The sequence below is a fragment of the Balaenoptera borealis genome (genome assembly GCF_965194805.1).
Source record: "Balaenoptera borealis genome assembly, chromosome: 4".
In the NCBI taxonomy this organism is placed as follows: Eukaryota; Metazoa; Chordata; class Mammalia; order Artiodactyla; family Balaenopteridae; genus Balaenoptera; species Balaenoptera borealis.
Genome location: NC_138861.1, coordinates 146,121,119 through 146,146,487, shown reverse-complemented (window position 1 = coordinate 146,146,487; position 25,369 = coordinate 146,121,119). Strand labels below are relative to the sequence as shown.

The 25,369-nt window shown below is 47.5% G+C and overlaps 1 protein-coding gene across 10 annotated transcripts in view; it reads right to left on the bottom strand.

The window, feature by feature from the left end:
* Positions 1-2,891: 2,891 nt before the first annotated feature.
* Positions 2,892-25,369, bottom strand: part of KIAA0232 — an 88,198-nt gene continuing 65,720 nt past the window's right edge. For 4 of the 10 annotated variants that reach the window (XM_082391427.1, XM_082391430.1, XM_082391429.1 and 1 more), the window contains 7 exons: positions 24,620-24,686; positions 23,389-23,470; positions 18,032-21,314; positions 11,096-11,204; positions 6,570-6,667; positions 4,366-4,486; positions 2,892-4,144 (listed from right to left, as the gene is read on the bottom strand). In XM_082391427.1, coding sequence (XP_082247553.1) covers positions 4,080-4,144; positions 4,366-4,486; positions 6,570-6,667; positions 11,096-11,204; positions 18,032-21,314; positions 23,389-23,470; positions 24,620-24,686 — 3,825 coding nt within the window. In that variant the 3' untranslated portion in view covers positions 2,892-4,079. Of the gene's footprint in view, positions 4,487-6,569; positions 6,668-11,095; positions 11,205-18,031; positions 21,315-23,388; positions 23,471-24,619; positions 24,687-25,369 lie in introns of those variants that run through there. The other 6 variants (XM_082391431.1, XM_082391433.1, XM_082391432.1 and 3 more) reach the window with 6 other exon arrangements.

The following is a 25,369-nucleotide window of genomic DNA, read 5'->3' as shown; positions in this document are numbered from 1 at the left end:
CCCAGCGGGGCGCCGCGGCCAGACCAAGGAAGACGGAGTTCGGCCAGTTCAGCCAGCGAGGATGCAGACGCATCCCGGGATGACGTCCACCCGCTGCTCAGCCACGAGCGAACGCTCGGGGGCTTGCTGGGCACGAGGCGCTGCTTTAAGTGCTCAGCCCTGGGGTTCCCTTTACAGATGTCACCTCCAGTCGGGTTGGGGAAGGATTTCACAGACGACGGTGTCGAGGCGGCCGCTCAGCTAGCTGGGAAAAGTGAAGCTGACTCCTTCAGCTTTGGTCTTTGTCTGCAAGATGCATGCTCCAGAGATTTGCTCTACCTAACGCGAGAGAATATTTTTTTACTCTTAAGATGGAGAAGGCATTTAAAAACGTGCCTACACATCCCAGAAACCAGAAAGAAAAAGATGGGGAGAACACAATTCGAATCCTCCTGTAGAAACCCACCTCTCCTCCGTGCTGACGAAAGGCAAGTACTCAGCTTACGGATGGTTGAGAAAAAGGATGTCTAAGCTTTCTGAGGTTGACCGCGGGTAACTGAAACCCTGGAAAGTAAAACCATGGTAAGGGTGGGCGGCGGCTGTACATGAATCTATACATGTGATAAAATGGCACAGAATTATACATACATATTTTATCAACACATATTTCCTGAGTTTGATATTGTACAGTAGTTATGGAAGATGTAGACATGGGGCAAACAGTGAAGGGTTCATGAGCCCTCTTTGTAGTATCTTTGAAATTTCCTGTGAATCCGTAATTATTTTGAAATAAACTATTTTTAAAAGTCAAAAAAAAAAGGATGTCTAAGCTCATGCACAGGTCTCAAGGACCTTGTGTCGGTGTGACGTGGGCAACACCACCGCACCGGCAGCAGGCATCCCACGGGCTGGAACTGCCCTTCCGCAGCCATCGTCCAAGGAGACCCATGTTTAAGGACGTCCACAGAAATGCTATTTAGAATACTGAACAAACACGAAAGGAACATTGTAAATGTTGATCCACGGACTTCCCTGGTGGCGCAGTGGTTAATAATCCACCTGCCAATTCAGGGGACACGGGTTCGATCCCCGGTCCGGGAAGATCCCACATGCCACGTAGCAACTAAGCCCGTGCGCCACAACTACTGAGCCTGTGCCCTAGAGCCCACGAGCCACAACTACTGAAGCCCACGCGCTCTAGGGGCCGCGTGCCTCAACTACTGAAGCCCACATGCCTAGAGCCCGTGCTCCACAACAAGAGAAGCCACCGCAACAAGAAGCCCGTGCACTGCAACAAAGAGTAGCCCCCGCTCACCACAACTAGAGAAAAGCCCCCGCGCAGCAACGAAGACCCAGCGCAGCCAAAAAAAAAGTTGATCCACAAGGAACCTGTTAAATTCATATAACAGAATCATACAGCTATAAAAATGACGCAGATCTATCATTACTGACATGAAAAGATGTCTGAGAAAAAAACCTATTTCTGAAGTTACAGAAGGGCAAATATATAGTACAACCCTTCAATGTAAACTTCTCTCTATATATATCCATATATACACTCAGCTGTCTAGAATGGTGTTTTGCACAAATGTTAGAAAGCTACCCTCTCAGGGTGATGGAGGTACAGATGAATTTTCCTTTATACTTCTTTAATAATACATTGATTTCTTTCTTACAATGTACAGTGATCATGTTAATATACATACATGGAATTTTTTTTTTTTCAGAACAGAAAGATTAAGCTTTGTCTACCACCACAAGACAAAAATGGTGTGTTCTTTGCAAGGTTCAGGCAGTAGTTCCTAGGGGTGGGGATGGGGGGGTGTGGACTCTTTTCTCAGCAGGCCCCACCCATTTTCTTCTCCAGCAAAGCAGACGCCGGCACTTTCTGCAACGCGTATAGGAAGAGCTAAATAACCTTCTTCTGGGATGATGTGACCTGGGCACACATAATTAAGAGGAGGCTGGGGTTCTTTATAAAAGAATCTTTGCTACGATAAATAAAGACAACCAACTTTTTTTTAGATCTTTTATTTGGTGTTAACTCCACAAGAAAACAAAAAACCAGTTACTCTGGTGTACGTGAAATCAGAACAATACAACCACGGGGAAAAAAATAGCCCAGGAATGGAAAACTGATACTTCAGTGCTATGGATATGCAATGCGCTTCATACCACAGTGCGTTTCAGCGTTTTGCCAACTTTTTAAAAAATGCTTTTTCTTTGTGATCATCCATTTACAAAACTGAAAACCATACTTTCAGCTCTGTCGCTGAAAGCCTCTGGGCTTCAGCCAGTTAGCTATGAAAACAAATAAATACATAATCTGTTAATCCCCTTGCCCGCTTATAATCCATTCCCATTCCCCCATGGAAGGTGCAATGTCTTCCCACTAGCGTGTAAGGAAGTCTACACCTTGACCACCTGGAGCCCTTTCGTGATAAAAAGCAGCTGTCCAAAATCAACTGAGCTAAAGGTTGTGTCTGAAATATATTTATTTGGTCTCGGCTACATAAGCAACGATCTCTAGGATGATCGTCACTGTAGTGATTTTAGGAATTTACAACTTCCAATTCTTTTTTGCCTTTGCTGTTAAATTATATTTCAGTGCAGATGCTAATCAATTTTTAGGAAGCTCTGGAAGAAAGAAAAATACATATAACCTTATAAAGTCTGTAAATAAATAACAGCAACATAAAACCTTACACGCGCACACACGCACACACACACAAACCCACTTTAAAGTGTCAAAGATGTGCTGTATAAAAACAAACCCTGACATGTGGTGAGACCAAACCCAACGGCCCATCAGGTTTCCCACGGTGAGGACAGACAGCGCCGGGGACGACTCCACAGCCCTGGATGGAGTTGTCTGTGTCATCAATTAAGAAAAAGGCAACAAAACCCAATGCTCGAAGCAAATCATGTATTTCTCAGCCAGTTCAGCTCCCAGCTAGTAAATTATGTGTTTACTGCCTGCCAAAATAGTGGTGAAGGTGTCTCACCCATATTAGACTTCCTGATGTTAGACATGCTAAATTGATGTCACACATTGTTTTTTTTTTTAAAAAAAACAATGAGTTGGTTAAAAAAGAAAAACAATTTTAAACCTTTAGGTTTTGCAAATGTTGCTCCTTCTAACTTCAACCTGTTGCATGGCAGCGTGAAAGCTCAAGGAAGCGACCGTCACGAATGGACGGGACTGGATGAGGGACTGACCCCTGGGTTCCCAAGTGACACGGGAAAGCGGGTCCCATGAAGCAATCACACAGGTATGGGGGAAATCAGTACTCTACCCTCCGACCCGCCACACACAGAACTTGCCCAGAACATTCTCTCAAACACAAAATGAGATCTAAGCTATACTAAGTCACAGCCACAAGAGCAGCCAGCTGTAGCAGCCAAGGTCTCTTTGGGGAGCTGGGATGGCCTTTATTGCGTGCCAAACGTTTACAGTCTCAAGTTCTGGGGGCTTCGATTCAGTATCGGTCACCAGAAAAATCTCATCTGCAACTAAGGTCCTCATCGAGTACTGTAAGACTCACCGCAAATAACCCTGAGCGGTGCCTGGGGGAAATGTAACTGCAGCGTTAAGAGCAGGTCGGGGGTGCGCTCTCACCCCGCTTGGCCTCAAACGCTACCCCGTACCTCAAAGCCTTGGCTGCCTCAGGTGGCAAGAAAGTCACAAACCATGGTATTGTCCATGATACTCTAGGGGGAAAATCCTAAGAGAGAAAACACAGTATTTTGTAAGTCTCTAAAAGCACACCCTTGTGGTTCCTACTTTAAATGTACATGAGATTTTACTGAATGAAGACCGGGGATGAGTCACCCGTGCTGCCCTCTTGCCTTCAGAAAGGCACTGATCCACCGCAGGGTAAGTATTCATATCCCAGTTCTTAGAGGACAAAGCCTAAATGTTCCAAAGCTAAAGTCTCTGGATAGCGGAGGTGGTTGCTGACACTGCGACGCTAGTAAGGTGACAGTGATGTGACTGCAGCTGGGAGGAAGGCGCTGCAGTGAAGGTGCAACAGGCAGTGATGCTTCTAAGACGAGCACATGCACACCCATTCTTGGTAGGACAACACATCTAGTCTATTTCAAATAGCCAAGAATTTAACAGCTTGAAAAAAAAAAATCTTCAACAGGATAGCTGTCCTCAACTCTAAAATAAGCAAGAAGAGAAAGATAATTACTGATCTGAACCAGTTAATTGAAGAAGAAACCTTAGAAACCTAAGTTGTTGTTTTAGATGAACAGGCCTCACAAAAGGGTACTTTTCGCTCACATATCAATTTTTAAAAATAATTTGTACTACTCTGCAGGTTTAGAGATGAGTTCGAGAAAAGAGCTCCTCCTCCCTGGGCTCCACCCACGCGCCTCCACCTTCCGAGCCCGTGTCCTCCGAGGCGGAGCTGGCACTGGAGTACATCTTTCTGCGGAAGCCGTTTGATTTTGCTCCAGAATTTCTCTCTCCTGTGCACCTTGCTTCATAAACAGAAGACACCTAAGATGAAAGGAACAATTTTCAACAGGTCAAAAGCCAGATATTTTTTCAAAAGGGCTATGTGAGACACTCTATGTATGCAGAGATTAAGAAACAAATTGTTGATGTTTTCCAGTGGAGAGTTACAAAAATCTAAAGAGTTTTCCTGTTTGAAAGCAAAACAAACAAGCTTTCCTCCCTGATCTATACATGATCTCAAATCCTAATTCTCCATGTTCAGCCCCTTGGACAAAACGCTGCCGACGTCAGGGCTGGGTGGAAACGAGTCTTTGAGCGGGGGCTCCACCGGGAGGACGGCACGGCCTCGCCCTGCTGGGGCTCACGGTCCAGGGGAGAGGGCAGCAAGCAGCCCGACCCGACCAGCACAGCTTCCCGGCTTCCTGCTGCGCTGACCAGCTGGGGGTGCGGCCGACGGGGCTCTCCAGGTAGGAGCGGGGGTGGGGGGGGTGGGGGCCGGTTCTTCTGAGGAGGGGCATCCTCGCCCGGAGGCCGAGAAGCCAGCTGCGCCACAGAAACAGCCGGAGCTGGCTTGGGACTTCGGGGCTGTGCTTCTGAATTGGGGGTCCATAGGTATATGGTACCTTTTGGGGATACTTCTGGCTGTGTGGGACTCTCCCCCACCCACAAGATGGTTAGCATCTCTGGCCCTCAGGACACCAAGTGCAAGTGGCAGTCCCTCCCCAGTCATAATACCTGGTGCTGCTTCCCAGCACAGTAATTAGCAACGTCACCCTCCCCGCAGCAGTGACCAGGAATTCTTCCCCCTCCCCAAAGTGACGAGCAACGCCTCCCTAGTCACCCACACTGAATAACAGTAAATAACAGTAAATCCCCCAAGTGAATCCCCACAGTGAATAACAGTAAATCCCCCAAGCACCCGCCCCCCCCCCCCCACCATTTCCAGATGGCAGTACTGTCCCTGCTTGAGAGCCCCGGAGGAAGGAGGACAGAAAGACCACCACACTCCTGAGGGGGGCGCAGAGGACGCGGGATCAGAGGCAGGCGAGGGCGAACACACACGGCCTGGCAGGGAGTGCGCGAGGGCGAGAGGCCATGGCGCTCGGCAGCGGGAGTCGGACTCAGGGCTGAGGGTCATGGCTCCGGTCTGCACTTAGGCTGTGGCTGTGCAGATACACGTTCTGAATCTTTACGGGCCTTTAGTTTTCTCTTCCGCAAAATAACAGCACCTACCTCCCGGGGCGGCTGTGAGACTAAACGAAGTAACCCTCGCGAGGCTGTCCTGCCTCACGGTGTGGGGAGAAGACTGGGGAGGGAAAGGTGGAAGCAGGAAGGCCAAGGCGAAGCCCACGGCAAAGCCCACGGCAGCGGTCCGCAGGGGGCGGTGATGCGGAGGAAGCGTGAACGATGGAGCCGGCTGAGAGGCGGGTGGTCAGGACGGGCACACAGACTGCGTGTGTAGGTGAGAGAAAGAGGAACGAAGAACGAGTTCTGGGCCTGGGGACTGACGCTGGGGGGTGGAACATCCACGGAGATGGAGAGACGCTGGGGGACGCCCCCAAACGTCTGCCTTGATGTGTTCGGTCTGACAGGTCCACGGACACCAAGACCACAGGGCGCTTTGGGAGCAATTTCTCACGAGACTTCAACTGACAATGACAATCACACTGAGAAGCCACAGAAGCTCCCTTCAACTCATTCACCTGTCTGCCTCCCCGGGCGAGGCACAGGCCCTGTCCCTGCCCCCGGGAGCTCACAGGCCGGTTGCGGGGCGGGCGAGCAGAAAGTGCAGTCGGCTGAGGGGCAGGAATGAGCACCGGAAGGGCTCCCTTGTGGTGACCACTTTGATGGGGAAAAGGGCGCCCACCCAAGGAGTTTAAGGGGAGTGACAGGGTCAGATCTGCATGGAGAAACTCCCTCTGGCGGCAGTGTGACGGACAGACTGTACGGAGAGAGGGAAGCCTTGGCAGTAAGTGGGAGGTGATGCAGACCAAAGGGCCACAGACGAGAAAGGCCACATCCACAGAGCTTGGTGACAGGGAAAGGCAGTCACAGGGCTCCCAGACTTTGGGGGTTGTGGTGGCCATTTGTAAGTTAATAATAAGGAGGAGGACAGTCCACTTACCCTATTAAAATCTAACAGACGCTCTTCATTACTGGGCATTTCTTTAACATCTGGATATTCTTCTATACCATTCTCTCCCTTGGCATTTGTATAACATTCTTAATCATTTTGAATGGAGAAGGGAAAAGAGGGAAAGGGGGGGAAATTTCATTAAGACACAGTTAAACGAAACATACATTCTTGTTTCATTTTTCAATGAAAAGTCAGATCAATTAGGTCTACAGCCCTTTGGAGATTTTAAGAAGTCACTAAAAGCAGACATGTTCAGCATCAGCCAGATAGGTGTGTACGAGGAAAATGTTAGGCCAATTTAAAAATTCTTCTAACAAATTGTTCATAGAGTTAAAAACAAAAACAAAAAACAAAAACACAGGCCAGCATAATCATACATTCTTGTTATCCCACCATGAGACATTCATTCAACAAATACGTACTCACACCTCTAAGTGACAGGCCCTGGGAGCACAGGATAAAAAGACCAGCCAGGTCCGAGCTCTCAAGCGCGTACGTGGTGTGGAGGGGGACAGATGATGCACCACGCGTATGTTCACAGAACAAGTGAGCAAAGGGATTTCAGACAAGAGGGGGCGCAACGGAGAAGACAAAGCAGGGCAACATCCTCTGCTCTTCCTCAGCTCAGCAGCAAACTAAGCCACCTGTGGAACAGGGCGGAGGAAGGGGGCTAGCGTTCCGACTGGGTAAGCGGCTCTCGGAAGGGGACAGGACTGTGAGCTGGAATTGGAAGGAAGCAGGTAAATCACTTAGTCTGATGCTCCTCAACCCTGCCTTCGCATTCAAACCACCTGGGGAGCTTTAAGAAAAGTCTGGAAGCCCAGGCCTGCACCTGAGATTCTGACTGACTTGGTCTGGGTATGAGCACTTTCTGAGAAGCTCCCAGGTGAGTCTGAAGCACAGCCAGGGCTGATGCCCACCGGCCTTAACCTACACTGGCCCCCCAATCACCTTTAACTCCATGGAAAGGGTGTCAGCATGCCAGCAGTTACTGCGAGGTGCTTGATGAGCTGGCACGCCACCCCACGCGTCACAGCAGCGGCAGGGCCAGCTCGATGACCATGGGCCCTCCTGCCATCATCGCGGGCGGGCAAGCCTGGGCCCTGCTTGGCCTCCCACAAAAGGCTGTACTCTCCGTGACCTTTAGTTCTGACAGCCTCAGGCCCTCAAACTTACTAGTGTAGGTTCATGAAAAAACCCAGGCTCTGGGATTAGACAGACGTCAGTTGATTCCTGATGATGCTACTTACTTCTGATGTAACTTGCAGCAAATTATTGAACCTCTTGGAGCCCCAGTTCTCTCATCTCTAAAACAGGATCACCATTTGCCCTCACAGATTTCTGTGCAAGTTCAGAGATCACCTGTGTGCAGCCTCAAGTTCGGGCTGGCACACTAACACCTTCCACAGCTGCTACTAACGAAAGCCCTGGGCTTGGGGCCGGCCCGCCGCAGGACAGCTGGGGAGGACGCCCTGCTCTCCCATGAGGCAGGGGACCCCTCACCCTCACCCATTCTGGGCCGTCATCTTTTTCTCAGCTCGCCTACCAAGCTCTCATCATCCCCGCGCCCCACCGCGTTTGGTCACCACTCGTACGAGGTGGGGAAGGTAACCATTTCCTTGGCTCGGATGTGCCCACAGATGGAGCGGATCCCCCCCCACTATTACCTATACTGTTTCCCTGCAGGGCTCTCGCTTTAAGACTCAAATAACACAAACACTTGTCTAAGTGAGCTTTCCAAATGTTTTGAATCCAGTGTATGACCTCTGGAGACGGACGCGTGGGACAGACGTGTGGGACAGACTGTGGCACACAGTCTGCAAGGCCCTTGTGGTCGGACTCCCTGCTGCCCGCCTGACCTGCCCCTCCCCCGCCAGCCCCACATGCCAGGCACACAGGGGCCACAGCGCGTGCACTCCTGCTCCTGCCTGGACCTTGCCCCAGCCGTCAGGCGCTTGTGTCCTGATTCCCTCAGGTCCTGCTCAGAGGTGAGCTGATGAGGAGGGCAGGGACGACGGCTCTGCGTCCCCAGCCCCTAGAACAGTGCCTGGCATGAGGCAAGCGTGCACGAAATATGTGCGGAGTGGGTGTGTGTGTGGGCACACAGCAGGGCGGGGGCTGGGCCTTCGTGCCGACGGGCCCCTCGCTGCCCCTGCTCCGGGGCCACACTGCCTCCTCCTCCTTTGGGGCCTCCATCTCCTGACTCACAGGAAAAAGGGACAATCCTCCTTGCCCTCCTTCCCAGGGAGGCTGGAGCTCCCAGGTCAGACTCAGAGCTGCACAGGCTTCTCAGTAATCATCAGCGACGTCAGAGGCTTCAGGAGCGGGGACGAGCGTCGGCAGTCACGGCTGCTGAGTGGGTGAGAAGGCCGCCTGCTTCCCGGCTAAGCTTCTCCTGAGACTATGCCCCCACCCCACAGGCTGAAAGCACCACACTTCATGACGGCAACCGTGCAAGGATTTAACTCACGGTCGTGAGTTCAAGGTCATTCAAAAACCTGGTCACCACACTTATCCACTGAGAGTTTCCCTGCACGCCACTCCACAATTTATAAAAAGCTGAATGGACTGATGACCACATACAGCACCTACAAGGCACTGTACAGATAACCACGGACCTGGAGCTGAGAGCTGAAGCGCATTCCTCACTAACAACAGAAAACCGGACGGAGGCTGCGGAGACAGCCCGCGACACAGTGACGGAGCACCACCTCAGTGTGCTCGGAAGTCACCCCACGCCGTCCCCCACCCCGGCCCTGCCTGCTCTGCCACCGCGTCCCTCCTTCCCTCTGGGTCCTTCCTGCGTGTGGGTGTCCTCTTGTTGCACTGCTCCAGGGTCCCCGGCCCTCCCCACCTGCACTCCCATTAACTGCAGTTGGGACTCACTCAGCCAGTGCACCAGACTGGACTGAGGTCAAGGTCCGGTTTGCACTCCTATCACCCTGGTGTCTCCGGGGCACCAAGTGCAGACAGCTGCTGTGGACAGCAAGCTTCTGGATTCAAGCCTGAGCTGCATGACTAGTGCCTGATTCCGGGCATTCAACCGGAGACTTAGCTTCCTCATCTGAAAACCAGGCTTTCACGGGGTTTGTATAAAAGACTGAAAGCACCTCGTAAATCATGAAGAGCAACCCAAATACTAGCTAATGATGGAGGAACAGGCCTTTAATAAATGCTGTTATATAAAAAAGATGCTGAAAATAAAGACTCTGCTCTACGCTCCCCTTATGACCCTTTGGGAAGGAGGAAGGCAGGGCTGGGGAAGCCGTTTCTTGTGCCCACAGAACAGAGAGAAGCAAACAATCCCAGCCTTCCCCCCAGTCGGCTGAGGCCAGGCTGCGAGGGCGTCTGGAGCCCCCAGCGTGTGCAAGGCCCCGCGGGCAGTCAGGAACGTCACTGCTCCAGGTTAACTACACATGAGCTGGGGAGACGACACACACGCGAACATGCAAATACTAACAGGAGATTGACCTGCCCCCAGGGCTCTGACCGGAGAGACCGCTGATGAAGTGCTGCAGCTGACAGCCCAGGGGACCACGGTGGTCTGCACAAGCTCAGAGTCTTGAGCTGACCACTCGGTCTGCCTCCTTAGTTCTCACTTCTCCCAACATTTCAGATCAGGATCTTTTTATAGCTTCTGAGTATGTCCACCTGGGAGGCTCACAGACTAAAATCATCTTCACCAAATCTGCTACTGCTCCGATGTCCCTCTCTACCCGGTCTCCCCTAACTCCCTCCTGCTGTTCACTACTCACAGAAAGTCACTCAGCAAACTCCGGCATCCTCCACAAAACCTCTCGATGCTGTTCTCTATGCCCCCACGAGTGCCTCAGTCCAGGCCTTTATCCTGTCACACCCAGATCACTGCAAGAGCCTAAGAACCCCAGCAGGGGCTCTCCAGTTTTTCAAGTCCTTCCCCCCTCCATTCTGCTGCTAGAACTGTTTTAAAAAACACACCTGACCTGATACGCTCCAACGTGAACTCCTTTAAGTGGCCCTCTCCTCCTGGCTGTTCAACTCTGCCTAACTCAGCGGAGCTCCCGAACCTCCGCGCCAACTCACCGCCCCATCCCCGCCCCCCGCCTCTCTCCAGCCTCAGCTACGACCCAGCTGGGCCCAGTGGGTCCCTGTCCCCCGGCCCGACTTGCTGCAGACCCTCGGGCTTGGCTCAGGCCGCTCCTGTCACGGGGACTACCTCTCCCCAGCCCTCCCACCGGGGCCCTTCCTGCAGGCCCCCCCGAGCTGAAGACTCCCCGCTCCACCTCGCACGGGGAGCAGGCACGGAGCCGTCAGGGCCGGTGCTGCTCCTGTGCGTTTCCACGCCCCGCCCCGCCAGGCTGTGATGGGCGTTAGAGCAGGGTCCAGTCCTCGTGCATCTCTGCGCCCCCAGTGCCTGACAAACGCTGGCCACACAGAATGTTTTTGGACTGATTTTTACAGCAAAAGGATTTACTGCTCTTAATGAATTAGAAGTCTGAGTGCATGAATGAATGACCTAATGCAGGTCTTCTTACCTTCACATTCTGAGGCAGGAAAAAGAGGAGAGTACAAGGCTTTTTCCCACCAGGTCTGTTTTTCTTGACTTCTATTTATTCCTTGTACATCAGTGTTCAATACAGGAAACTGTTTAGATTAAACCAAATATAGACAAAGTTCACAAACTTCCAAAATAAAGGGGAAAAAATTCAAGCGTTATTAACTGTGGACTACAAACCCAGGATTTCTGAACTGGTGAGGGTTTTTTTGGTTTTTTGTTTTTACCGTTCTAGACAAAGTGAATACAAAAAGCCAACGTGTTCATAGCATATAAAGGAAGTTTTTCTTAAAAAGCACTTATATTGGAAATGGAATAAAAAGTCTTTTTAAAAAACAACAAAACTCTGACAAGGCAAAAACATAAGGAAACAGCCTCAAATAAGGCAAGTTTTTAGATTCTGGAAGTACAGAGATAACGGGGTGGCTCGTGTGAGGTGCTCGAGAGAAAGTAAGGAGGACCCTCTTCTCCTTCACACACTCAGGCAGGAGGGCGTCAAAGAAGAAATGGGACAGAGGAAGTTTTATAGGCAGAGTTACCAACCTAATGTCTTTATAACAATTATCTGCTTTGATGAGAACCAGAAGGAAGTTGAGACTAAAACCAAGTAATAAAACTGATAGTAATTCAAATGCAAAACAGGAAACAGACATCGAAATGAGAGGAGGGCAGGACTCCTGAGACCAGGAGGGACCCCGTACTCCGTGCACACCCACGGCCCTGGCAGAGGGGAAGGCGCCCACGCCCACCCTCCGCCGGTGGAGCGCTCACGTCCCAGCTGGACGCGCCCACCTGCCTGGGCAGCAAGGACTAGATGCAGTGTGGCTGTCACGCGTGATCAAGGAGCGTCCTCGGGGGCGGTCGTCAGGAGGCGTGGCCGGGGGCAGCCGCCCCGGGGACATCCTGGTGTGCTGGGGGTCTTCCCTGCTGCTTCCTCACTGTGCCTGACAACAGGCCCTCCCAGGGTAAGTAAGGCCTGCTTTGGGCATCTCTGCAACTCCCATCACCCATCGCAGTCTCAACAAGTGCCTGCCCGATGCATACGACCTGTAAACACTGCATACGCCTTTGTTTTAGAAGACATTTCATTACATGTTCAAGTTTAAAACCTGAACTGTTTTAGCAACTGATGATCTTCAATTCTCTAATAGGATTTTGTTACTCTCCTAAACAAAGTAAATTATTTTACTTTATCAAAAACTTTTTGATTCAGTAATGTGTGATTTTTATTACTTACTAAATGGGAAATATATTTCAAATTCTGATTTTCATTTAACTTTTCAGAAATACCCCTCAATTAGAAACTGAAGAATTTCTGCTGTCTATCCAGAGCAGTCAGTTAACCTTCACCGTTTTCTCGTGCAGAGTATTCTAACGATAAAAATTAGTAAACCTATTAGATAAACAGATACCAAGGGCAACAGCGACAACAAGGCCAGGGTTAACGCAAATGAAGCCAGCAACATGCCAGGTCTGCAGTTAATGCAAGGTTGATTCCTGCATCTGGCACATAATTCACAGCACTGTAAGACCCTTCTGGAAAGGCTCTGCCTTCTCTCCAAGGCATACCTATCTGCGAACAGATTACTTGGTGCTATCCAGGAGGAGCAAGGATGGCTCCCTGGACAGAAGTCTCCCGATCATCCCCAAGGCACTATCGAAGAGAGATGGATTTGAAGGTAACAAGTTCCTATTTGAGAAAGAAAGTGTCTGGGGCAGGCTGTGGAAGGATCAGTGTTTTATTCATGTGAGTGCAGTCAGACTACTTATCTTTAATCCTTTCTTGAGATTGTGCGAGTGAGGTGAAGAGTAAGAAAAGGGAGAATTCACTGGGACAGACAGGACGCGGTGGGGGAAGGCAGGCTGGAGGGGCCCGAGGTGTAGCCGGGGGGCTGGGTCAGCATGAACAGGAGGAGGTGAGATACAGGCAGAACCAGACGGTGAGCGCAAGGGCAGCAAGCCCATCTTACTGATCTTCACACCTCCAGGAACAGGGCCTGGCACGAAGTAGATACTCCATGTCTGCTGGCCTCAAGAAAAGGTTCCCCCGGGCCAAAGTCCCTGATTATCTAGCACACCACTTTCTCTCTCCCTCCCCTGCTGAAATCACTGTTAGATCATGCCGTTTCTGGCACAGTTTTAGGATATTTTCTGCATTCTCCATTTGAATGTCAATTCCAACAGCAAGGACTATTTTTCCTGTTTTATGTTACACCGAATACATGGTCAATGAATATGCGTTATGACATCTTTCCACTTAGCTATTTCCAACTTCTAGGCTGCAAAAGATAACCAGGCTTTGCTTAAATAATGTCTGTTTAATGTATTAATTCAACTTCTGACTTGGTTGAGAACGAAAAGAATGAAGAAAGAATGGAAGAAATGGAAAGCGGAACAGAACACAAGCTTGGATGACCCAGGCACACCTCTGCCTCAGCAGTGCTCTCCCGCTCCCTCCGGGTAGCTTCTTGGCTCACGTGCCACCTGGAAGCCTTTCTTCAGTTGTACCTTGGCAAGGAAGCCTGCCCTGACTCCGCATTTACCATGGCAAACTCCTCCAAGCACTCCCATCCCACCACATCCCTTATCCGGCTCTTCTTTTCCACAGCATTGGGATTCTAACATACTGTGTAACTTCATATTGTTGATTGAATATACCTCCACAAACGCAGGGGTCTTTGTCTATTCCTTTATACCTAGCACCTAGAATAGCGCCCAGACATAGTAGGCTCTTAATAAATATTTAATGTATGAATGAAACAGTTAAAAAAAAAAAAAAAAGAGAGAGAAGAACATGAACTTGATCCAGAAAGGCTTATCAGAAACGTCTTTAGCCACAGATGTAATACTCAGTAATTTTTTAGAAGGTGAAAGTTAGGTTAAGGCTCACTGCTTTAAATTCTCACTAGATAGTCCTAGTTCTGGTGAAGAGAAAGGTGAGTTCTGCTCTGGGAATAGAGCACTGAATAGTGCCCTCTGACACAGTCAGCTCTCAGTTATTTGCATCAAAGAAGGAAAAGAAAGCCTCCTGTAATAAGCCTTGTTCTTTGGAAGAGGAGAGAGGAAATGTAGATGAAGAGATACCCTGTGCAACATAGACCAGCAAGGGACGCTGCTGTCCTAAGTTTTCCTTTACTGACGGGAAGCGCCCCGTTCTGGAAGGAACTTGGGCTCTGCCCTTACACTGGGGTCTGGGGCAGGCATCCCACCCTCTGGGCCTACGTGTCCGCAGCCGCCACGGGTGGAATAAGCCCACGGCGGCAAGTCACTACGGGCATTCAGTAGGGTAATGGTGGCACAGCAGTGGGCACAGAGCTGGCACACGGGGGCTGGGCCCGAGCACCCTCCGCTCATCCGAGCATTCCGACTCCCCTGGCACACTCCTGGCGGGAGGCCTCCTCTCCGGGCCTGGACTAGGAATTCCCGGAGACAGGGCGGGGCCTTCTACTGCTTCTCTGTGCCTTAAAGTGCACAACATGGAGGCAGCAATCAAGCAAGTGACACAGACAACGCTCTTGCCACCAACTCATGCACAAATAATGGGCACCCTGGCACACTCTGCTCCTCACCTTTTCGCTCCTACTTCAGCAGCCACGACCTAAATGTTGGCAGCTCCCCTGCACACGTGAGAAACTTCAAGCCTCTCTACCTTTGTGCGCGCTGTTGCTTCTGCCTGGAGCGTCCTGTCCTGCCTCCTCCTTTCTGCCCTGGATGCTCAGGTGCGTGCAAAAGCCCTCCTCAACTCTCACGGGCCGGGTCGGTTCTCCTCCGGGACCCCACGGCACCCTATGCTCACCCTCCCCAAGCCACCCAAACAGCCTAAAAGATAAGGACCTGGCTAGGCAATTTTGGTACATCCATACAATGAAATAATATGCAGAAAATAAAAAAGGAAGGGTGATTATAATAAAGTGTCATCTCAGTTAAAAAAAAAAAAAGTAGGGCTTCCCTGGTGGCGCAGTGGTTCAGAGTCTGCCTGCCAATGCAGGGGACACGGGTTCGAGCCCTGGTCTGGGAAGATCCCACATGCCGCGGAGCAACTAGGCCCGTGAGCCGCAATTACTGAGCCTGCGCGTCTGGAGCCTGTGCTCCGCAACGAGAGGCCGCGACAGTGAGAGGCCCGCGCACCGTGATGAAGAGTGGCCCCCGCTTGCCGCAACTAGAGAAAGCCCTCGCACAGAAACGAAGACCCAACACAGCCAAAATAAATAAATAAATAAAAAAGTAGGAGGAAACATACGTGAACAGGTATTTGCTTCTCCAAGCACACAGTATCCTCGGAGGATACGCAGCGGGCCTCACACTCACGGCTGCCGCTGGGGAGGGACCCGTGCACTGTGTACATACCCTCCTGTAACTCCTGAATTGGAACCCCGGAGTGAATTACCTACGTCAAGGAAAAGAAGTGATCTGTTTGCCAACTGGTCTTCAGGACTAGACTGAACTCTCTCTCCCAGGGCAAGGACAGTGTCTTGTTCATCCAGGTCACTTACCTTAGCGATGGGCACAGAACATGTAAATGTTTAATAAATGTTTGCTGAATTGAACTCAACTAAATTTTTGAAAAGGATCATAATTCATGTTCCTGGGTACCAATTCTATTAGAAATCCTACCTTCTAGACCACTTGCTCTGAAACAGATTGGCAGCTAGTGACTTTTTTTTTTTTTTTTTTTAATTATGTTTTTCTTTTGATTACATAGAACTGTAGTGTTTTGTTGTTGTTGTTTTTGGTTTTTTTTTTAAATTTATTTATTTTATTTATTTATTTATTTTTGGCTGTGTTGGGTCTTCGTTTTCTATGCAAGGGCTTCCTCTAGTTGCGGTGAGCGGGGGCCACTCCTCATCGCGGTGCGCGGGCCTCTCACTGTCCCCGGCCTCTCCTGTTGCAGAGCACAGGCTCCAGACGCGCAGGCTCAGCAGTTGTGGCTCACGGGCCCAGTTGCTCCGCGGCATGTGGGATCCTCCCAGACCAGGGCTCGAACCCGTGTCCCCTGCATTGGCAGGCAGACTGAACCACTGCGCCACCAGGGAAGCCCCGCAGCTAGTGACTTTTAAAACAGAGCTTTGCCCTCTGTAAAGACTGCCCTCCCTCAGGAAAGGAGGGGAAGAAGACCCTGGCAGGAGCTCCCCAAGACTGACAGGCAGTGTGAGAGAGTGAAAAGGCACAGATCTGGCCCCAGCCTGTCCTTTCAGGCCACGCTCAACCTTTCTGTACCCCAGATGAACCTGTGAAGTGAGCTCCCCCCCGGCTCTGAACTGTAAGCGATGCTGCTGAGAGAGCGGGGCTGTGAGGACCGATGACAGCTAGGACATCGGACAACCCCCGTGTCCTTTGAGGACTTTACTGGCAGCCAAGACCTTTCAGGACAACGCAGAATTCTGGTAACACATAAATACATCAACATGCTAGAAAGCTAAGGAATATGGTAATGGTATGATGCAGAATCTCGCTCCTTTCCTCTTTTTCTTTCTTCCCAATCTGGAACCAGGTGAAATACAAAGTACGTAAAGGAATTTTTAAGGAAGAAAAGTGGGGCAATAAACAAACAGATAAAGCCTAACATTATTTTTTGTTGTTGTTCAGAGCAGTTCAGATTTCAGCGTTTCAGTGGGGTTCAACTCATGTCTAAACATCCCCAGGCCAGCTCATGGGAGCACTGATTCTCGAGTTGCCTGTGGGGCTACCGACCATCACATGCACTCAGGTCCACACCTCAGCACCTAGCCGACAAATGAGTAAGGCATGACCTGTATCCATAAGGAGCTTATAATCTAATGAAGAAAGTACATCAATGACTCATGAAAAAGGGCAAATGCAATTAAAAGAAGAGGCATAGAGCACATGAAAATTAAAAGAAGGGAGAAATGATTTCTGATGCAGGTGGGGATGCAGCAGGGGAGAGAAGAGGAATGAGGGATGCGTCAGTGGGGGACATGGGAGCTTGAGGGAGCCTCATGGTACCAGTGAGACTGAGCCATGTGAAGGGGGGTCAGAGTGTGCGGGGGGACAGATGGGAGGAAGGGCGACACAGCTGCTCTCCAGCCACAGGTGGCCTGACTTCTAAACACCTCCAACTGTCTTCTTAAAAGCTGCCCCTAGAAAAAGGCCAGGCACTGCTGTATCAAATAATGGCTGCAAATGGGCAGAGCACTGTGCTTTTTTTGTGAAACAGGTTATTGCCTTAAGTGTTATCTCTTGTATACTCACTCAGTTCAGGAATAGTCAAATGGTACAATGACTCCCATTAACAAAGCTATTACTGTTAACCTCATTTGATAGGTTGCCCCATATCATTCATGTAACCTCAGGAATATGTACTTCGTATAAAGCAAAGTCCACCTGTATGGGTTCTGTAGAAGCTATTTTGTTGCATTTGGATTGTGGCTTAATTTTTACATGTACCACGATAAATTTTAGAGAATTCTATAGAGATGTAATTTATTTTACATGTAAAACGTAAGTTTCAATAAGCTAATCAGTGTTTCAGAGACAATCAGACAGGCTTCCTATGTAAAGAAACCCTTTGCTGCCACTTCTGAAGAGCAAAGGACCTTTTGAAGAGTAAACAGCGACTTCTGGATTCATCAATTTTTGAAAGCTGGAGCACTTACATGCCAGGAGGCTTTGCTTTAAGCACAGTACGTGCACATTAAGACAACACAGAAACATCTCATATCCTGATTTATTTAAAAATATCTTTGCAGAAAATGTCTACTGTCTAGTTCAAATTTATGAATATCAAATCCACGTTAAGTCCTTCTGTAAAAATCATCAGAATGCTGCTAAGTTTTAAGACATTTAAACTAAATTTCCAATAATTTAACCCTATCTTTCACTGTCTGAAATGACTGTTCTTTAGAATTAAAGTCTGATCAAATGCTTTTACCAAATACCAATACACACTGACACATACCTCTTCCAGCTGTCCTGAAGAAACTGGATTATCTTCATAAGCAGGGAACTGACAACCTGCTTTGCAACTGCAAAAATTATTAATTTCTTCTTCACATTGTGCCATTATTTTACAATTTGCTTCTGAGCTTTCTAAATCGATTTCCAGAGACTCATTCAGGCTACATTCCAAACACTGATTCTGCTTTCCTACTGGCAGAATCCCAGCTGATTCCTCCTGGGAATCCAGTGATGTTTGAGCACTCTTTTCCATTCCAGATTTTTTTAACCTGGGAAGGAATTTTCCAGACTCAAGCTCTGATTTTCCATAGTAATGGCCTTCCTTCTCTGCATCTTCTTCCAGTGGTTTGAGATCTGCCTGTGGATCTTCAAATGCATCAACTTGAGAAGGAATAGGGATATTTGCTTCATCTTTTTCAGATTCAAATTCTGACTCACTTCCTCCTCCTGGGGACAGTTCAGATGCAGAAATAGGGCGAAAGTGAGTCCTAGGAGAGATCCGAATAGCCCTGTATTGTGTTCTGTCAACGCCACATATCCTGGGGTGGAGAACTTCACTGTCTGAATCAGAGCAGAGGATTGATTTCGGTTTAAAACTAGGACTGAAAGATGCAATCCCTTCGGGTTCAAATGAACATTCTACATGAAGAACTTGTGAAAATGGATTGCTTAAGTCAAAGGAAGAGAATGAATATTCAAGTCCAGGATCTTCAACTTGAAAGTTACCACAAGCTCCTAATAAGTCTTCATGGAAGATAAAAGAAAACCCCTTATTCAATCCATTTTCCCCGCTCTTCGGCTGGTCATTCTGTTCAAATGATACGAAGGGTTTCCATAACTGCCTGTGACCAGGAGCAAAACTGTTTCCTGGGGTCATAAAGACATCTGTACCAGCTATTGTCACCACGTCAGAAGCTGCACACTGTAACAAACTTCCTTTTGTGTGACTGGGTGGTACTACTGCCCATTCCCCATCGCTATTAAAGGTTTTGAGCTCTCCATAAACTCCTCCGAGAATGAATGAGTTCTCTTTATCTTGGGCCACATCCCAAGGTTTAGAGGGGGTAGTGTAATCACCACCATCCACCTTTGATAGCTCACCAGAAACAAAAGCTCTTTTCTCTGGGTTCTCTTTCTGTCCCTCCCACAGACGATATTCGGATCTCTGCACAGCCTTATTAGGCTCCTGGAGGGGCTCCATTTTAGCTTCAGCGTCCAAACAGCAGCAGCAGTTATTTACATCTGTCGAAAACAACTCATCATCAATCCTTTCTACTTCCACCACAGCTACAGAATTTCTATCTGCCATCTTTGTCCAAATGTCTTTAATAACCCCTGAGCTGTAGCCATCTCCACGTGGGCTGCTTTCACTACATACTTGCGTAGTTTCAAAGGTTTTGTTTTCTGTTTTTTGTTCTAGCTGAATACCACAGACAGATTCTAGTTTAGATTTTTTTTGGAAAACTAATGTCGGAATTTCTCCTAAAGTTCTACTGTTTTGCTGGCAAGTTTCATCTTGCAAAAAATCTAGAAGTTCTTCATCTACATAATTTGACGAGACTCTAGGAACTACATAATTCATATCGTCTGCATTAAACTGTGTGGATTCTTCAAACTGAATGTTTAATGTCTCATTGTCCGAACGTGTTTCTTCTGAATGGGACCATGGACTACAAGTTCTTGTTGAAAGATTAGAACAGTGTTCATTTTCTTCAAAGGCACTATTTTTGGTCCATATTAGTAATCTAGACTGTGTTTTTCCAAGCACATTAGCACTAGAATCTGTATTTTCATTTCCCAAGTTGAGTGTTTCAAAAGAAAATGGTAAAACAGAATTACTGCATTGCACTTCAAACACTGAAAAACAAGAGTTTATACCAGATCCTTCATTAATATCTGAGAAGAGCTCTTGATTGCCAGCAAGCAAATGCGGATTGAGCACTGTGCTGTCTAAGATCGGGGAGAGTCTAATTGGAGAATCTCCTCCAAAACTCTCTCCGTCGGCATCGCCAGAGCTGGATGAACAACACTCCCAGAACTGAGCCAGACGGCCAAGGTCTTGCGGGAATAAGCCCTCAGCGCCCACAGAGCTGGCAGAATCTGTCCATATTGCACGCTCCCCTTGCAACTCCATTCCATCTAACACTATGCAACATTCTGCCTCAAAATCTGTTTTCTCTTTGCTTTTTTGTCGAATCATATTCAAAATCCGACTTTCTCCTTGCATTGTTTCTGAGGCACCAGGATCCAACATGGATTGGTCAATATCCACTTCATAGAAGTGCGTTAATTCTGATAGATGAATATCATCCAAGTATTTGTTGTCCTCCGGCAGAGAACAGAATGAGGTCCCAGTGAGGTCAATGTCCTCATTTATAACTGCAGGCATTTCTACAAAATGACCATCAATGAAAGTACCTGCTGCGAGGTATGTTTTATGAATATTATTGTTGCTGATACAAAGACCATGCACTGATTCAGACAATTCTTCTACTGCTTCTGAGGTCAGATCGCTTGTATCTTGCCTGTTTCGGTATGTGGTCTCTAGTTTACTTTTTCTGCTCAAAGGAACAAAATACTCAGCAATCGGTTCGGTATACCACAACGGCTCCTCTTTGTACTCTCTGTCGGTTCTGCTCTCCAGGTGCAGGTCTCTTCCTTCAGTGCTCCCGGCGTCTTTCCTGCCCATCTCCTTCAGCGGCCTTTTACCCCGCTTGCACAGCTGTTTGATGGAACCACTGCTGCTGCTGCTGCTTCCGGCATGCATGCTTCTTTCCGCCTTTTCGCCATGCTTCAGTGAAAGCCTGCTCTGCCCATTCCGCCCTTTTCTGTTTCGGATTTCTCGTGCCTTGTGTCTCACTTTCACACACTTCATGGATGCTTTTAACTCTCCCTGATTACCACTTGAGCTCGAGCCTCCTTCGCTGGAGCCGGAAGACCAGGAGCGAGGGCGCATCTTTCCTTCAGGCTTATGTCGGATTTGCTTTTTGTACAAAGCCGGCCTTTCTTCACCTGTGCCATTCCTAAATTTGTTCTCCTTCTCGTTTTGACTCTTGCTCTGGGTTTTCTCGTGCACGGTGGTGGGCATGTCGCTGCTTCTCTCCTTGATGAGCTCACCTTCGCTGTTGCAGTCCTTCGGGGAGGACGTGTCTGTGCTAGCTGGTGGGGCTGTGGACGATGAAGAAGAGCTAGGGTAAGAACAGACTGCAGACTTGTTCCACACAGTCAGGATTTCTTGCAGGCAAACTGGTTTCTCAGAAAGTGGTGGAAATGCTTCATAGTACCTGAAAAGCAAGTAGAGAATTCAAAAGTGGGCGCTCAGACGTATCAGATATAGTAAAAACAACATCACCAATCGGAGAAATGGGATATTTCATTTCAAAGAGTCAGCGTTTACGTCACCCGTGAATGAGTAACTTTTTAAAAATTAATAATACCGTAAAATATACTTTATATTTAGTTCTATGGATCAAGCACCCTTACATTCAGCAGTGAGAAAAGCACTATAGGAATATTTAGAAAATACATTAAGTTGACTTTGTTCTTTAAAATTTGGATTTTCGTAAGTCACTAGTTACAAATTAATACAGGGGAAAGAATGTAATATTTTGATACGAAATATCTGAATTTGAATCTCAGCTCAGTCATTTACTATGCTTGTGACTTTAAGCTAATCATGTAATGTCTTGGTCCCTTTCCTCACCTGTAAGATGGTGATACTATGACTTACCTCACAAGGCTGCTATGAGCACTGGAAGCAGATGTAGGTGAAAAGCTGGAGAGCAAAGCAGTCGAGAGCATGAGCTCTGAGCCGCACTCCCTGAGTCTGAATCCTCACTCTGCTATTTCCTAGCTGTGTGACCTTAGGCACGATCCTTAACCTCTCTGTGGCCTAGAAAACGGAGTAATTATAGTATCTATCTCACAGAGTTGTGAGGAGTAAAGGAATTAACATGCGAAATGAGTCAGAACGACACCTTCAGTGACTGTTGTTATCGAATCTTTTCTCAGGAGGCAAGTGCAATGCCCAGCATTAAGCAGACCCTCAGAAATGGCAGGTTTCTTGGAATTCAAGTGTTCAGAAAAGGGGATGCTGGTGAGGCCTAGAACAATCAGACAAAGCGGACCACAGCTGAGCCTTGACGTGCCAGATGCGCAGCAGTCTGGTGAGTATAACTGTGAGGCATGGGAACCTGTGTGAGGACACGAAGATGCGGTGCCTCATTAGACCAGCAACCATTGGGAACCCAGGGCCGGAAAACCAGGGAGGCTGGCTTCAGAGGGCTTGAAAACAGGAAAGAAGGGTTTTCAGTTTGCTAGGAAACTGGTAGCCACTGAAGATTTCAGAGCAAGACAGACTGACAAAGGAAGACTCGAGAGTCAGGATGGCTACCAAAGTGGGGACTGTCATTCTGGAGGCAAGTCAAGGTCACACATGAAGTGATAAAAGGCCGGGTGTTCAAAGGGCCTATACTTGACTCTCCTTTTCAGTCTAGACCAGAGCTGTCCAACAGAAATATATTATGAGCTTCATAAGTACTTTTTAATGTTCTAGGAATCCCATTAAATGCGAAAGAAGAAAGTGAAATTAATTCCAATAATATATTTTACGTAACCAAATATATCCACATTATCATTTCACATGTAATCAACAGTAAAAACTATCAATATAGTGTTTTACATTCTTTTTAAATTAAGTCTTTGAACGCTGATGGGTATGACACACACGGCACCTCTCAACCTGAAACAGCCATGTCGCAAACGGCCAACAGCCGCACACGGCTACGGCTACCGTGCTGGACAGCACAGCAACACAACCAACTAAGTACTCTTTTTCCCTTCAGATTTAGAAGTTGAGAAGATTCAAATAAAATGTATAATAAGGAAGTCTCCTTACAATGCAGTCAATTTAAATACGAACCATCTACAAAGAAAGACAGAAAAGCATCTTTAGGAAACAAGTCCAACAAGGTCAATGACTTGCCCAGTTCCCTCTGTAATCAGCAATGGGAACTTGGCTTCCTTGTGTATAAAACAAGGACAAGCCTAATTGCTTACAGCTGTCTCAAAGGACTGGCGTGAATTTCAAAAGTCCTCTATGAATGGACCATTAAATGGCCTTGTTTTTGTCATTCGTGAATTTCACAAATATTGATTCAATATGCGTGAAAAAGATAAGACCTCTTATTCACCTTTGAATTCTCAGCATCAAGCACACAGTAAGTGCTCAATAAATTCCTGAGTTATAAAATATCAAACTAAATAGAATATGACAAACAAAAAACTGTAAACCATGTAGCAGTTATTAGTCTGATTTTAACAAATGCACGCTTTATTACTGAATACAATCTTACATACATTTCCACTTGATCCTTTGCTGTAGGGGATAATTCTGCCTCTGGAGAGGGAGACCCCTCTAACTTTTTGTGAATCTTCTCTTCTGTTATGAAACAAAAATTCAGAAAGATTTGTCTTATATTTAGTTAATAAATGCTCCTGTTTTTTTCTTAAGTAAATTTAATCAGAAATTACATAGGCTTTTGTGGCTTTAAAAGAACGCTACACCAGTTTATCTTTTTAATAAAAATCTATTTCTTCAGTGTGCCAGAGGGAACTCTCTGGCTAAACCACATTAACGTTGGGCTGAGAACGGAGAGAAGTTCACCTCATCACTGACAGAGGCTCTAGAGGCACTTAATTAAGAGACTGAAATTCCCTGGGTACTTACTAATTACACCAGAAGGAGAGAACACCTGTTTAGATTCCAAAAATATTTTCTCACAAAACTCTGCACTCACCGACTTCATACTGCCTCATCTTGACTAACACTAATCTGTAAAGAAAGTTATTACAGTTAGCTCTCTGTTACTTAACATCTAGGTGAGGGCTGGGTTTCAACTAAAATAGAAGCAGAGGGCTCTACTCTAAGCTTAGCTCATGATACTGCCCTCAGATTAGAACAAATAAATTGTGCCCTTATTAAAAAGAACGCTCAAGGCTTGGTGGGCAGCAAAATGACCATGAAGAGGACATGTAAAATAAAGATCCTTAACTTTAATAGGTCACTCTTATTCTAGGGGCTTGCAGGAAAGTTGAGAAAAGAAGCTCTGAGGGTTCACGAATCAAAATGACTTAATGAGCTTGTCAAGCCTGCCTTTCCAAGAATTTCAAGAGTCAAGGCAAAAGTTCCTTCCAAACCTAAAATAATTAGTTGACACCTTTGCAGGCCTTGATGTCAACAGGCAAATATTAACTTGGGGGGTGGGGGGGAGGAGAAGGATGGGAAAGATAAGAGATTATTGCTCCAGATCCCTGAGCTTCAGTTTGAAGACAAACACAATGAAACGTCTCCTTTCCACGAGGGCACTTGTGGATTAAGTCATCCCTTTGAGGGCAGGGATCTATCGACCAGTGATGGCTATGGAATGACCCAGAAGCCACTCACAGCTAAAGACAGAGCGTGACACTGGCCTGGTGACACACTGAATACAAAGACATTGCTCCTGTTGCCTTTCTTTTCTGATCAATTCTAAGATCTGGTGACTCCACCCCCCTGTGCGTGGATAGCCCTTGGAGGCGGCACTCTCACCTTGCTGGCTCTGCAGGTCCTTCAGCCTGGAGCAGAGCTCCTCCACTAAAGTCTCGATACCAGAGCTCTGCGTGGGAACAGAAATGCACATAGTTTACTGCCAGGTATGTAAGAGTCAGGTATTTGTATACTTTTGTCTTAATATAAAAGCTTTACAAATCTTCCACGTTTCAAAAGAAACACATGATCGATATTTAAATGAACATAAGAGTTTAAAAACTATAGGTTTCTAGATTCAATTTAGTATACATATTTTACTAATAAAGTATATTCACCGGCACTTACTGAGAAAATGTGAAAATACTAATGTACCTCCCAGAGAGGCTTCTGTCTTCCCAGGGATACAGCATCTTGCTCACGGGGGAGCCTAAGGACCTAAATGCCCATCTTACGGTTAAAAGTCAGTCACTGTCAAAACTATTATTCAATATCTGTACGAGCAAGGGCTTGTACGAGACTCAATACAAATTAAAATCACAAAAATCTCCTCGTGGTCCTCTGGGAGTACATGGTCTAAAGAAAACAGGTGACTTTTTTTTTTCTCTTAAAGTGAACACTCATGACTGGAACAAACAGAGCAGGTGGAAAACATACGTCATTACTGCAAGCGAATGTGAAAGCTTTACTTTAAGGGTCATGAATAGGGTATTAGCCTCTGTACAGAACTGGGGTAAAATTTAAGGAGAGTGCATGGAAGAGTCTGAAATTGGGAGGAAAAGAATAAGAGCCAAACTCTAAAGAAAAATGAAT